Below are 15,360 nucleotides of genomic sequence, written 5' to 3' on the forward strand. Positions count from 1 at the left end.
CTGGAAATATAACACTTAACACAATACGCTTGTCAAGTGCACAAAATATCCACACGTGTCTTGTGTACTGAAACACCACTTTTGCTACACACACATAGCAAACCACATTTGAGCATTAAAAATATATATTTGCCATGTACACTGAACAATCCTTATGTCTTGTTTACAAAAAACAACTACATATATCTTGAATAATAAACCATCCATATTCAATATCGTCACGTGCATTGAAGAAAACACGTGTTTTGTACACTGACATCGGCATCATATGTAAACATATACTTTTTTGGGTAAAGAAATAGACAAACCTATAGATAACGATCACTATTAATAATAAATGACCATATCATTAAAAAAGTTTAACAAAAATACCGAACCCAAAGTCAAATTCAAAAAAGGGATGTCCATGAAAACTGATAAAATCAAACGCTATCAACAACGGAACAAGTGAAAAACAATTGCCATATTCCTTGAAAATTTGACAAGAAAGTTCGTTGGACTCAATTTATCTGCATATTATAATGTTACATGGCTCATTTGGTATGTTTGTGTTTTTTCTTTCCACAGTGACTCTTAGTAGTTTTCGTTGGTTCTGTGGTCGTTCTTGCCTCAGTTCTGGTTGTTGTTTGTTCGGTTGTGGTAGTCGGGCTTTCAGTCGTTGTAACTGGGCAGCCCTGTGGAATGATATCATTCATATTACAAGCAGTACCAGGTGGAGAGGTACATGTTGATGGTCTATTGCAAGCAAGAGAACTTACGGGAGGTGCTGAAAGTATATTCGAAAGATATATAAAATCTGCAATAGTGCTATATTTGAAATCATGTGTGTGTTTAATCATACGAGAGTCTACAGTGACATTATTCAATAAAAAGTTATATGGATGTATTAATCGGTTAATGGCTGACATCCAGTGACAAGTACACTCATTTCAGGAAACCAATGTAGTTGTTAATATATGAATAAGAAAATTATGTGTACAATACATACACATGGGATTCTTGTTACCCGGAAACGCCTTGTGTTTATCGGATTGGTAGCAATAACCAATTTACAAATCTTTGGATTGACCCGACAGGAGATCGAACACACCAGAGTTTTTCCTGACGACATTCGATGTGGCTTAATGCAAAATAACAATAACGATAGCATAATTATTACATGAATAATGATAATATTTATAATGATAATTATATAATAACACATACAAAAAATACATATAGCATTTTCTATTTCATAACGAAATTATAATTAACTCTTTTTATAAACATTTTTTTTTATTAAACGATTTATATACTTACATGTTGGATTTGACCCTGATACTGCAAAAGAAGTCAGATGAATTATCAGAAGGCTTGAATACTACATCTAATTTTTTTTATTAAGTTTTTTGTGACGTCATTGAACTTAAGACTAAAGGTTATTTATATGTATGTACTCTTTTCTGATTGATAAACAAACAATTATTTTCTAGACTAGTTGTATACTTTCTAGATGCATGTTAACAGTTTATGACAAAAAAATGAGACGAAAAAGATCAAACGGACAACAAAAACTTACAATAACATGTTTAAAAAAATCCAAATGACATTAAAAAAAAACATAAAAACCCAAAAATGACAGACAAAAAACAGCTGCGCCATGAGCGCATGATACGCCCGACGTCTTGTGTGTGAGGTTTTATGCAATAATAATAAATTGTTTCTGAGATACGGCGCGACATGTGAAAAACCCCCTTTTTTATAAAAAAATCAATAACTCTAAAATGAAATTTTGAATCATCACCAAAAAGTATACAGATCTTTAGATTAATATAATTAAGAAGTGTGTTAAGTTTTAAGCAATAATCATAAATCGTTTTTGAGATACGGCGAGACATGTGAACCCCCCCTTTTTTTTGCAAAAAAATCAAAAAATCAATAACTCTAAAATAAACTTTTGAATCATCACTAAAAAGTATACAGATCTTTAGATTAATATAATTATGAAGTGTGTAAAGTTTTAAGCAATAGTCATAAATCGTTTTTGAGATACGGCGCGACATGTGAAAACTCCCCCCCTTTTTTTTTACAAAAAAACTCAATAACTCTAAAATAAAATTTTGAATCACCAAAAAGTATACAGATCTTTAGATTAATATAACTCAAAAGTGTGTAAAGTTTTAAGCAATAATCATAAATCGTTTTTGAGATACGGCGCGACATGTGAAAAAAACACCCCCTGTTTTAGTTACAAAGTCCCGTAACTCAAAAAGTTTTAATCTTGTTTTCACCAAAAAGTATACAGATCGTTTGACCATCATAAGAAACAATTATGTAAAGTTTCATGAAATTTGGATAAGTCGTTCTCAAGTTACGGTGCGACATGTGGACGCCGGACAGACGGACAGACAGACAGACAGACAGACAGACGGACGCCGGACATTTGTATACCATAATACGTCCCGTCAAAATTTTGACAGGCGTTTAAAAACGAAAAAAAAAAAACGAAAATGACTTAAAACCGTAAAGTTTATCTTTTCTTCATCTGTAAGATCTTATTTAATTGAATGTTTGAAGAAATTTAACAAGGTTGTTCTTACCTACAGCTTCCAAAACTCTCCCTGGGACACAAATGTCACATATATCTGTCAATTCTCCTGCCTGGTTGTTAAAGGTTTGGCTAGCTGAAAGAGTATCAATACTTTGCAAAAACTCTTTAAAACTATATTTGTGTAAATGACCTTGAAGAATGTTAATCACGAAATACACATCGAATCAACAAAATCATATATTTTGATTGTTTTTTTTTCGTTTTTCCCATACCTAGCATCTCGTATTGTCAGTTCTTCATGAGTATTATTCACCAAATAGAAATTTTCGGACTTGCAACATAACCTATTCACCACTAATACTTAACGCAAGTATGTATCTGACGTTAACTGAATCTGTAATTGGCGAATGAACTTGGTTCAAATTGGATTGTCAACGGTTAAATAGATGAAATCTCTTAACATTACAAATACACGGTATGTATGTAAGCGTAATATAGGTCAGATACGTAGGTAAAGTATCCCGTCCGGACATCTTTTTTAAAAAATCAGTTGACATTAGTCCTCACTTGAAAGTATCATTTTATGAATTCGTACATGAAAATGGTAATTTTTGTGCTTTATACATGTTATACCAAAAATTGCTTAAACATCCTTCGACAAATGTTATCTTATATTCTTCCCATTGGGTTATTCAAGCCTACTGTTTTAATTCCGGGTGTTAATGGATAACGTTTAACCATAAAACACTGTAAAGTATACATGTATGTCTGTTTTGTGAAAAGAGAAATTATCAAATTCCAATCTAACGCATACTGGTTATTATTTTGTTTTTTCTAGCAAGAACCAGAATAAAGGAATATTAAATGAGATGTATTTTGCTTTGTTTTGTGATCGCTTATTAGTGCTATGTATTACTGTTCGGGTTCTACATTGCATTCTGCTACTGATAATAATATGATCGGTACACATTTTACTGCAACAGATGCGGTTTTCTTGATCATAAAGCTCTTTACGTGTTCATGTACCTAGACATCCTTGGCAATAATCATGTTAAGTTTGAGTGTTCTCGAATAAGGTATGGTTGGTTATCTCGTTTGAGTAATGTAAATTTTTGTCATGCCTGGTCTTTTTATGGCTGAATTTACCATTTATACTATATGTGATTTGTGCATCGTTGGAGGTCGTACGATGAATTGCTGGTGCTTGAAATAACATTTTTAGACTGGATAGTTGGCTCATTGGTAAAGATTCCACATCTCCTCACTTTTATATCAAGCAAATGACAACATTCAACTGATATAAAAAGAGAAAACCTACTTAATTTTATTGTCATGTATGCCCTACTGCGGTTTATCATTTTAGTATTTTGTTGATATGACAGAAAAACACAACACAATGCTCCGCAGGGCGCAGCTTGATACGACCGCAGAGGTCGAACCCTGACGGTTGGTGTAAGTATAAACACTACATTCAAGCTTGATACAGCTCTGAATTCGGGTTGTGATTAAATATTTGACACATTATAGGTTTCCTACACAGAATAATTGTGGTCAAAGAACTGAAAAATTTGAAATTGGACTTTTACCTTTTGTGGTCCAATATTCAAAATCTGAATACACGGTTATATTCAGCATATCATATAACCCTCAGAAATTTAATTTTTGAAGAAATCAAACAAACTTTAATTTTGGACCCTTTGGACCTCAATGTGGACCAATTTGATAACGGGCCCCTAAAAACCAAAATCTAAATATAAGGTTAGATCAGCATATCAAAAAATCCCATACATTCAATTTTTGGACTCCAATTTGAACAGATTCGACTCGGAATTTGGGTTGTGATATATAAATATAGCTTTGTGAAAAGTAATTTACACATAATAACAAACAATCCTATTACGAAGTTCTTTGAAAAATTACCCCAAAAAATGAGAAAATTTTTTTTTTTTCAAAATATCTTTCCTAATTGATACAGTCCTACAGTGAAATCTTTCCAGAAATTGCATCAAAATGATGATGGATTTAACATTAGCTTATCACCCACACCACTTAGAAAACACAAAATGTTCTAATAAATTTGTCACGCCAATATTAAGTGTGATAGTTGATGAATACCACATGTTTCTTTTTTATGATAGGTGGTAATTGCTGCATGAATGAATTAATGATCAATACACTACACTTATCCACATTCAACAAATGTGAATATTAAGTTAATTACAAATGTGTATATGTAATACAAATTTTGTGTAGTTTTTATAAGATGACAAATATTTTTTTTTTAGATTTTAATATGTAATATCCATTATTAGTTATAAAAATGTTAAAATAAACAAAATTTCAGTTAACTTCCTTGTTCCTGACCTGGAGTGGTTATAATCAATATTAACAAACATCTGTATGTTAATTAATATATCATATGTCCCTTTATCAGCATGAATTGACAGATTTGCAGCTCTACTTACCCATTTTATAATCTAATAATGAACAGTAAATTTCAAACTATATACATAATTTCTTCTCTAAAATTAGATAATCATATGATGCTATATATATTTTTAACTATGACTCTATTTATAATTTCTATTAATTATGCAATACAGGGATGATTAAATATTTGAGATATCATAGTTTCTGACACAGAGTGAATGTGGTCTAAGTACATAAGGGCATACGATAAAGTTACAAGGGAGGTAATGACGTTGCTAACGTAAAATGTTATTTTCGCGACGTCAAACTGTGCCATATCGGGAAAAGATGCATTTTTCGACTGATTTTTATCATTCAGACTGGTTTAAACGAGTTCATGGACCGCTCTTTTTTAAAATGACATTTGGTTTGATTACGTATGAAGATTATTTGTACTAATTGTTATGAAAAAGTCATAGATGATTTTTTTTTAAATTAGATAAATATACAGCAAAAAATGCCGTTTTTTTTCTAAAATCATGAAACTTTGATAAAAATCAATTATTTCCAAAGAATTGTTAAACAAATTCTGAGCATACTTATGTAAAGAAGATTTTCCAAATGTTTTTACAAAAATCCGCTTTTGTTTATCTTATGAAACAAAAAAGTTAGATATGTCTATCCAAAGGATAAAAATGTCCAAAAAAACGAAATTTTGAGTAAATGTCTAAAATTTTGACTCCATTTATCTCTTAAAGTAGCACATGAAGGTATATTATTTTATTACATATTTGAATTGACTGGGTGAAAAATAGCTTGTATGCAAGTTTTTGTAAAAAAAATCACCGTGGGATCAAAACTGTATCGTATACCCTTAAATAATTTGAAATTGGACATTTACCAATTATGGTCCAACATCAGAAATCAAAATACATGGTTGGAATCAGCAAATCAAAGAAACCCAAGAATTCATTTTTTGATGAAATAGAAAAAAAGTTTAATTTTGGACCCTTTGGACCTTAATTTGGACAAATTAGAAAACGGGACCAAAATTCTAAAATCTAAATACACTGATAGATTCAGTATATCAAAGAACCCCTTAAACATTGTATTCAATTTTTGATGAAATCAAACAAAGTTTAAATCTAGACCCCAATTCAGACCATCTTGAAAACTGTGCCCAATATCAAAAATATAGTTATATGCTTAGATTAAGCATATCAAATAACCTCAAGAATTCAATTTTTGTTAATTTCAAACTAAGTCTAATTTGGACCTTAATGTGGACCAGTTTAAAAAATGGCCCAAAATCAAAAATCTTAAATACTGTTAATTTGGGCACATCAAAGAACACAAATAATTCAATTTTTGATAAAATCAAACAAAATTTAATTTTGGACCCAAATTTGGACCAACTTAAATACTGTGCCAAAAATTAAAAAAAAAAATGAATACATGCTTAGATTCAGCATTTCAAAAAACCGCAAGATTTTTTTTTAAAAATCAAACAAAGTTTACTTTTGGACCCTTTGGACCTTAATGCGGACCAATTCTGAAGACAGACCCAAAAATCCAAATTTTAAATACCTGGTTAGATTCAGCATATTAAAGAACTCCAAGAATTCAAAACTTTGAAATAAACCCCATGGAAATTGGTCAAGAAATAACCAATTTATAGAAAGGATTACAAAAATATTGTTTTTGGCACCATTTTCTTAACCTTTAGGGTCATTACCCCTAAAATCGATCTCAACATTACTTTTATGGTATAAAAACCTTGTGGTACAATTTAATAGACTTATACACAAGTTATTGTCCGGAAACCAGAAAATCCTAACTTTTTTTGCTCTTTTTTTGGCCTCTAATTCCTAAACAGTTTGGGCCATGACCCCTCAAATCAATCCCAACCTTCCTTTTGAGGTATGGAACCTTGTGGTAAAATTTCATTGAGATCCATAGTCTTATACACCAAGTTATTGTCCTGAAACAAGAAAAATTGCTTGTTTTGGCCCCTTATTACTAAACAGCTATAACAATTACCCCGAAAATCAATCAACACCTTTCTATTGTGGTATGGAAACTTGTGCTAAAATTTCATAGAGATTCATACACTTATACTAAGGTTATTGTCTGCGAACCAGATAAATGGTTGTTTTTTGTCACCTTTGCCCCTAATTTAAAATCAGCTACAACAATAACCCCAAAATCAATCCCAACCTTCCTACTGTGGTATGAAACCTTGTGCTAAAATATCAAAGAGATCCATACACTTATACCCAAGATATTATCTGTGAACCATAAAATGCTTCTTTTTGCTCTTTTTTGGGCTCCTAATTACAAAACAGCTACGACAACAACCCGCAAAATTAATCCCAACAGTCCAATTGCGGTATGGAATCTTGTGCTAAAATTTAATACAGATCAATACATTTATACTCAAGTTATTGTCTGCAAACCAATTTTTTGTCTATGAAACAGTAAAAATGCTTCTTTTTGGACCATTTTTGGCCCCTAATTACAAAATGGCTACGGCAATAGCCCACAAAATCAATCCCAACCTTCCTATAGTGGTATGGAAGCTTGTGCATAAACTTCATAGAGATCTATACACTTATACTTAAGTTATTGTCTGCGAACCAAAATGTCTTCGGACGCCGACGCAGACATCGCCATAACATAATTATGATAATACGAACGCAATAAATTTTGCGGTCGTTTAAAAAGTATTATCAAAACATGTGTTGGTATAAAAAAAACCAAATGTTACAAGTAATCTGAAGTTGTTTTAGAATCTTATAATATATTTAGATGACAACATATGAAAACGTACCTCCTCCTTGTTCAAATTGAAACTTCAGAGGACTTTCAAGATCATAAAAGATCGAGTAACATTGAACTATGTCAGTATCCTTTTTCCTGAAAAATTATAAATAACATTATTTTTTCTTGTTCAAAATGTCAATAACATGAACATCTAAAATTGATTTTATTACACATTTGTTTTATTATTTTCATCACTTTTGAAATGATAGAAACAGTAATAACAATCAATATTCATCATTTTTTTTATCTTTAATTGATGCACATCAACTACCATTATAAATTGTTTACCATTTTCATCCCTTAAAAGAAAAGTTCAGATGTAAATATAGTAAATATGTTTTAGAACATCAAAAGCTAACAGAGAGTATTAAGAGACAGATACAACTCGGTTTATTTTGAATAATAGTTTCCTCCTTCGAGCATGGTTGTTTTTGTTATATCGTTATAGGAAGAAGACATTAGAAAATACATGTACACCTAGGGGCAATAAATTCTATTAACCTAGAAAAACAATTGCAAGAATTATGACATACTCTGCGAAATATTTCGTGAACTGTCTACTTTTGTTTTTTTCATTTTGTATCGTTTGGTAATGATATCGACCGGTTCTCTTGTCTTCCATTTTGTTTAAAGAATATGCATTCCCCGTGTATCTTTTAATTGTTTCTATACCTATATTCAATCAATAAAAAAAGTTCAAATACAAAAATGTACAACTTTGTGTTGCATATTATTTTACGTTTTGTCAACAGAAATATTCGATAATGAAGTTAGTCTTTTAAAAGATTGATACATCAATTAAAAACTGTCAGATCTTCACATGACTATGCTCTGTAATTAATCAATATTCATCATAATTTAAATAAAGTCACAACTATTTGGTTTAGGACATCAAACGTCTTATATATAATGCACATCTGCCGAAATAGTTTCATTGTTTTATCTTTGCTATTAAAATTCAGATATGAGCCTTTGGCTTACACGAAAACAATTTAAAAATTTCAAGAAGTGTAAGACATCAATTTGGGTAAAAATATTAAGGGAAGGATTCGTTTTATTTCTAAAGTTGTTTTAAAAACTATACCAAGGATGTTTTAAGGTCAAATATTCAATTTGAACTTGTTTCTCCTGTCATGGTGACAGGGCAACTGACATTTTTGTCTTAAAATATAAAAGATAATAATCCAAACGACAAATAAATAACCCCAATTCAAGAAAAATATTTAATCTAAAGGACCGTTAGTTTAAACAATAAGAAATTGGAAATAAGGTATGATTTCCAATTGAACTACTCTCATTATATTAGACAATACAGTCCAATTGACTTGGATTTACGCATTTATAGTTCAATTATATGTGCATAGTAACATTAAAACTTAGAAGTAGCACAAATGTCAAAGTACTGAGAAATTTTACCGGTTTTTTTTTTATAATTTCAGAGGCCAGATGACTTAAATTTAATAACAGCATCAAAGGCAAGGAACACAAAATATAAATTATTTATATACCTGACAATTAGAAAGCGCTCTGTTATTTGATAACACTGCAGCTGCGCTCTGCCAGAACTATCCACTAAAATAGCTGTTTGACCATCACCACTAAAACTGAATCTAGCTCCATATATTCTTTTGAAGTTATATATCTGAAATGATTTATTGCGCCATGGACACGGAAATTTGCAGGGAAATTCAGTCATACCTGGAATATGAAGTTTTGTTTTTAGATTGACTTTCATTAAAAAGGCTCAAACCTACATATTTGACAGCCAGAGATGTAAAAATACGTAGGAATGGCAGAAGCGTTTTGACCAAACAAAATCTTAAAATAATAGCCAAATTCTTCTAAGGTCAAATTTGCCTGAGGGAGTTTGAATCTTAGTTATTGAAAGTATAAATAAGAGCACAAGCGGACATAAATATAGCCTTGTCAGACATCTATGTTAAAACTGAAATAGCCCATAGCAGACTGAGGACCACCTCCGGGTGCGGGATTTTCTCGCAGCATTGAAGACCCATTGGTGGCCTTCGGCTGGTGTCTGCTCTTTGGTCGGGTTGTTGTCTCTTTGACATATTCCCCATTTCCATTCTCAATTTTATTTTATACACATTTTTTTTATTTTAATTTTTCATACAACTAATTAATGACATTATGGATTATTCTATGTTTATGTTTCAATAAGCACCTAATCCATAGCCCATCCCACGAAATAGAATCAAAACTTCTTTCAAACTCTATGAAAGCTGCAATTAACCGTTCTACTTCTTTTTTTATTACTGACAGCTGACAATGCTAATAATTGTTTTTGTGTTGTATCTAGATCTAAATCCATGACATCATTGAATTTCATTCAAATAAATTTTCAACAAATGGCTTAAATATTTCATTCAAAAGTACATTGAATAATTCATCCCATCCTTTCAACTGATAGTGCTGTGATCGGTCAAATGACTTTTGTATTATATCTATCGCCTTTAATTTTATACGCTTACTTGGATTATCAATAAACCTTTTGATGGATATTATACTTGTCATGTTAAGCATCTTTTCAGGAAACGTTAACATTACATCAGTGCATGTGGTACATTTGATATATCTGGAGTGTGATATGATATTTCTTCACTCGAAGACAGTTAAATGTTCGTATTGAAAACGCGAGGCTTGCCGAGCATTTTAAATATTGTAATGTTACTGTTGAGAGAGAAAAAAATCGTATTACACGAGATGCAGTGGTAAAATCAATATGGATACTCGGTGGAATCTGTTTTTCTAATGATTTATTTGCGATATGTAGACATACTTTATTTTTACTCTTCAGCAAGTTCAATGATCTGCCAAAACAAATAGTTGGATATGTGATGTCATCGGGCATGGACACAATAGCAAATTCAGAGGAAATCATAATAAATCGACATCATAACTGAATTTTAACCAATGAAGAACTGAGATCAAACAAATCGCACATTGATTATTTTTTATGTACATATATTTCACAAACAAACTGTTCATTTGACATGAAGAAATATAAAATAATGTCTTACCTGCAGAAATTTCAAAAATGAAGAACATCAAATATACCAACATTTTTGTGTGCATATTGCTTGCTCCTAACAGTATGTCTGTATCAAATAAATTCAGTAAACAATGTAAATAAAGATGATGTGCTATCTATAAATATATATCTTAATTGCGTAATTTGTTGTTTTTTTTCAAACCTGTTGTAACTTTACATTTCAAAAAAGAAATCATCAATTGTAAATATATTTTTAGTTATTTAATAACAAGTTTGGGAACAAAATTTTGTCTCCAAAATATTAAATTCTGTTTTGTCTTCTGATGGGCGAATTTGGACACCGCTTTACATTGAAATTGCACTACAGAAATTTCCGGAAATCCTAAAACATTAATACTGAGCGACAACTCTCAGGGAATACAATTCCGATGACTTATGTGCTTCTACAAATACGTTGTTTATTTAATTTTGTCTTACTTAAACTCCCAAGACCAAACTTTAAAGGATTGGAATAGAAAAATAAAATGTTATTGAATCTTTGGAATATGAATTTAATGCAAGAAAAAGTGTTAACGCTTCAGAATTTCAGTGAAAATTTTTGATAATGATACTAAAATTGTAATGAATAAATTTAGCGTCTGTTTGGCCTTGTGTGTTTCATTCAATTTACATGGTTTAAAAAGTGATCATTGGCAATGAAACTAATTAGTAGGCTTTTTGTTTGGTATTTGATTTCATCATGCTTAAATTTATGATCAAAGTCAATATAAAATTTGGTCAAAACTTTTGAAATTTGTATTTAATGCAAGAAATAAAAAGCATTTTTAATAATTCAGAATATCAAGTAATACGTGTGGTAATGATACCAAAATGCAAAAAATAGATTTAGCGTCTGTTTGGCCTGGTGAGTTTTGTCCCGTTCACACTGATTTTTTAAACGTGATCTTATGCAATGGGACTCATTAGTAAGCTTTGCATATGAGGTAACAGACTACAGGACTATTCGAATAGAAAAGTTGGGGAAAGTTTGGACACAATATTCAAGCTTGATACTGTCTGAATTTGGGTTGTGATCAAATTTTTGACATAATATAGATTTCTGACACAAAATAAATGTGGTCAGAGATCTTAAAAACTTGAAATGGAACATTTAATTTACCTAGTATGGTCTGATATCCAAAATCTAACAACATGGTTAGATTCAGCATATAAAAAAACATAAAAAATTTAATTCTAGTTGAAATCAAACAAAGTTTAATTTTGGACCCTTCAAACCTTAATATGGACTAATTTGAAAACAGGGCTCAAAATAAAAAAAATTAAATGCACAATAAGATTCAGCATATCATAGAGCCGCAATGATTCAGTTTTTGATGAAATCAAACAAAGTTTAATTTTGGACCATTTGGACCTCAATGTAGACCAATTTAAAAATGGGGCTCAATATCCAAAATAGTTATACAAGGTTAGAACCCCCAAAAATTAAAGACTTTAAATTAATCCCATTGAAATTGGTTAAACGATTTGTATTTATTTTCAATTGAAGATTTCTTCCTATTGCACAATACTGTGCTATTGCGCAATACTGTGCTGTTGCACAATACTTAGTTAATCTGTTATATATAATAATTTACACAACCTGTTTGGTGTGCATCTCCTGCCATATCAGTATTTGTTGCTTTTGTATATAAATCAGAAATAATTTATTTAAAAATATAAAATTTTTTGAGGAAAAAAAAATCCCCCCAAAAAATTTGTCTCCCCCCCCCCCAAAAAAAAAATGAAAAAAGCCGAGGGCTTTAAATCTTCATAAAACATGACCAAGTATTGTCTAACCTATAATTAGAACATACTCACCCCTTCTCGTCCAATGAAAAGTCAGTTTTTTCCTTCTGATTTTCATAGTACATGGCTTTCCATGCACTATAAAATACTTTACATGAATGACTTTTCATTGGAGATTAATTATGAAAGTGAACTCTTAATAACTACACTAATGAAGTGTACAATCCCCTGAGGCATTTTCCTTGGGAAAATAGCCTACTGATTAAAGATGAAAGAGATTAGAATTATAAAAAAACATTTTGAATTTTGCAAATATTTAGTATATTTATAGGTTGGACAATACTTGGTGATGTTTTATGAAGATTTAAAGCCCAAGGCGTAGCCGAGGGTTTTAAATCTTCATAAAACATGACCAAGTATTGTCTGACCAATTTAGAACATATTCACACTTTCGAGTGACCTTACAAAATTATCCTTTCCCATTGTAATATTCAAACCTAAATTAGAATTCACTTTTTATAATGAAGTGAATGTATAACATAGGTAATGATCATTTCAATGGATGGAATGAAATAGCACTGACATAGTTTGTGAGGACTAAAAGTATAAAGTGTTCAAACATTTGAGTTTTTCTTCTGCTTCAGGTAAAATTTAATACTTATATATCTTCAATATCTTGATTTTAAAAAAACACACAATGTTATATAAATCCGCTTTTTGAAATTGGTATTTTTTTTTATAATTATAAAACTCACTGTATAAGTATTTGAATGACGACCATTCAGCATCAGATGCTTACTTTTTATTGATAAATGTACATGTATTGTGTTGATTTCAAAAAAAAATCCTTTGCTTTATATATCAACAGTATGACATTGTTTTTTCGAATGAATGTCAGGTTTAAAAATTGAATAAATATTATTTTACCTACATTTCATTTTTTGTTTATTATATATATGTATAAACAATTGCAAAATTCAAAATACTTTTTTTTTAAATTCTTTTCTCTTTCGTCCTTTATCAGTAGGCTATTTTCCCAGGGAAAATGCCTCAGGGGATTGTACACTTCGTTAGTGTAGTAGTTAAGAGTTCACTTTCATAATTAATCTACAATGAAAAGCCATTCATGTATAGCATTTTATAGTGCATGGAAAGCCATGTACTATGAAAATTAGAAGAGAAAAAACTGACTTTTCATTGGACGAGAAGGGGTGAGTATGTTCTAAGTAAGAGAATGATAATCCCTTTCTTCATGATTAAGTACGAGCGTTAGCGAGTACTTATCATGATGAAAGGGCTTATCATTCTCTTACAAACTTAAAATATTGTAAAGTGCTCAAGGCTCAAATGATCTCTTGATTGCTTTTATTCAAGAATTTGTTTCATTGTCAGTGCAATGTTTATAATTAATGGATGACTTCCCTTTTAGGCATTTCATTTATGTATTGGTCTTAGTTATGTTAGGGCTTACTTTTGATTTGGGAAATTTCAATAAATTGTTTTAGACATTAGATGACACAACGTTACAATGAAATTGTATAAGTTTCCTAATTGTGAGTATGAGTGTAAATTATGTAATGTTTTAGTGAGAAATTAACTTTTTGTTTATTTACAGTTCAATTTAATAAATTCAAAATCAGAGTTACAACTTAATTGTATTCTACAGCCAATTTTATTCCAGCTCCTTGCATTAAATACTACTTAATTAACTAAATTTTAAATGTTGAAAGAAATTGCTTTTTATAGGAAATTCAAAAGTATGTACCGGTATTTCGGAAATGACTATTCTTACTAACTGCGAATACAGTAACCTGAGATTTGATAAGCGCAATACATGTAGGTAAAGATTTAGGTTATATCTAATTTTAATTTTTAAAAGTTTTTGTATTTGTTTTTGTTTTTCTTCTTGATATTATCTTTTTTTTTGTAATTTGAAAGTTCTAAATATTCACATAATAACACAAACGGTATAAACTGTACTGCACAAGTAAACTTCAAACTTATTTTGATCATTTTTGTTTGTTTCAAAGTTTAACTTTCAATCAATAAACCTTATAAATGTGCTCCAGGTAGCTGTAATTCATTTTATAGAAATTCTTTGTTTTGAACTGTAAATAGGCCTAAACAAAAGGATAATCCCTTACTAAGAACATGATTTACATTCATTCTTCACAATTAAGGAACACCAAATTGTACACTTTCATTGGTCGAGAGCACTTTGCTATATTCTAATCATGGTAAATATATATAACAAACAAAAAATGAAATGGGGCAAAGATGTAAGTAAAATAATCTTTTATTCAATTTTGATAGCAGAAATTCGAGTCAATTATTTTTTTTCTTTCAAGAAAACAATGTCAGACTGCTGATATATAAAGCAAAGGATTTTTTTCAAAACAAAACCAAACACAATCCATGTACATTCATCAATAAAAAGTAAGCATCTGATGTTGAGTGATTGTAATTCAAATATTTATAGAGTGAGTTTTATAATTATCAAAAAATATACAAATTTAAAAAAGCTGATTTATATAATATTGTGTGCTTTTTAAAATCAAGAAATTTAAGGTATATAAGTATCAAATTTTACCTGAAGCAGGAGAAAAACTTTGAACAATTTATCCTTTTGTCCTCACAAAACTATGTTAGTGCTATTTCATTCCATCCATTAGAATATAGCAAAGTGCTCTCGAACAATGAAATTGTAGAATTTGATGCCTCTTAATTGTGAAGAATGAATGTAAATCATGTTCTTAGTAAGGAATTATCCTAGTATGTGGGTCTATATACAGTTCAAAACAAA

The 15,360-nt window shown here is 30.3% G+C and overlaps 1 protein-coding gene across 13 annotated transcripts in view; it reads right to left on the reverse strand.

Moving 5' to 3' along the window:
• Positions 1 to 309: 309 nt before the first annotated feature.
• Positions 310 to 15,360, reverse strand: part of LOC127709174 (uncharacterized) — a 243,365-nt gene continuing 228,314 nt past the window's right edge. For 8 of the 13 annotated variants that reach the window (XM_052214541.1, XM_052214536.1, XM_052214537.1 and 5 more), the window contains exons 2-7: positions 10,801 to 10,878; positions 9,271 to 9,460; positions 7,770 to 7,855; positions 2,580 to 2,663; positions 1,300 to 1,320; positions 310 to 766 (exon numbers count right to left, since the gene is read on the reverse strand). In XM_052214541.1, coding sequence (XP_052070501.1) covers positions 534 to 766; positions 1,300 to 1,320; positions 2,580 to 2,663; positions 7,770 to 7,855; positions 9,271 to 9,460; positions 10,801 to 10,855 — 669 coding nt within the window. In that variant the 5' untranslated portion in view covers positions 10,856 to 10,878 and the 3' untranslated portion in view covers positions 310 to 533. Of the gene's footprint in view, positions 767 to 1,299; positions 1,321 to 2,579; positions 2,664 to 7,769; positions 7,856 to 9,270; positions 9,461 to 10,800; positions 10,879 to 12,411; positions 12,457 to 12,629; positions 12,691 to 15,147; positions 15,278 to 15,360 lie in introns of those variants that run through there. The other 5 variants (XM_052214542.1, XM_052214539.1, XM_052214528.1 and 2 more) reach the window with 4 other exon arrangements.

Source organism: Mytilus californianus, unplaced genomic scaffold, assembly GCF_021869535.1.
Source record: "Mytilus californianus isolate M0D057914Y unplaced genomic scaffold, xbMytCali1.0.p SCAF_7, whole genome shotgun sequence".
Lineage (NCBI taxonomy): Eukaryota > Metazoa > Mollusca > Bivalvia > Mytilida > Mytilidae > Mytilus > Mytilus californianus.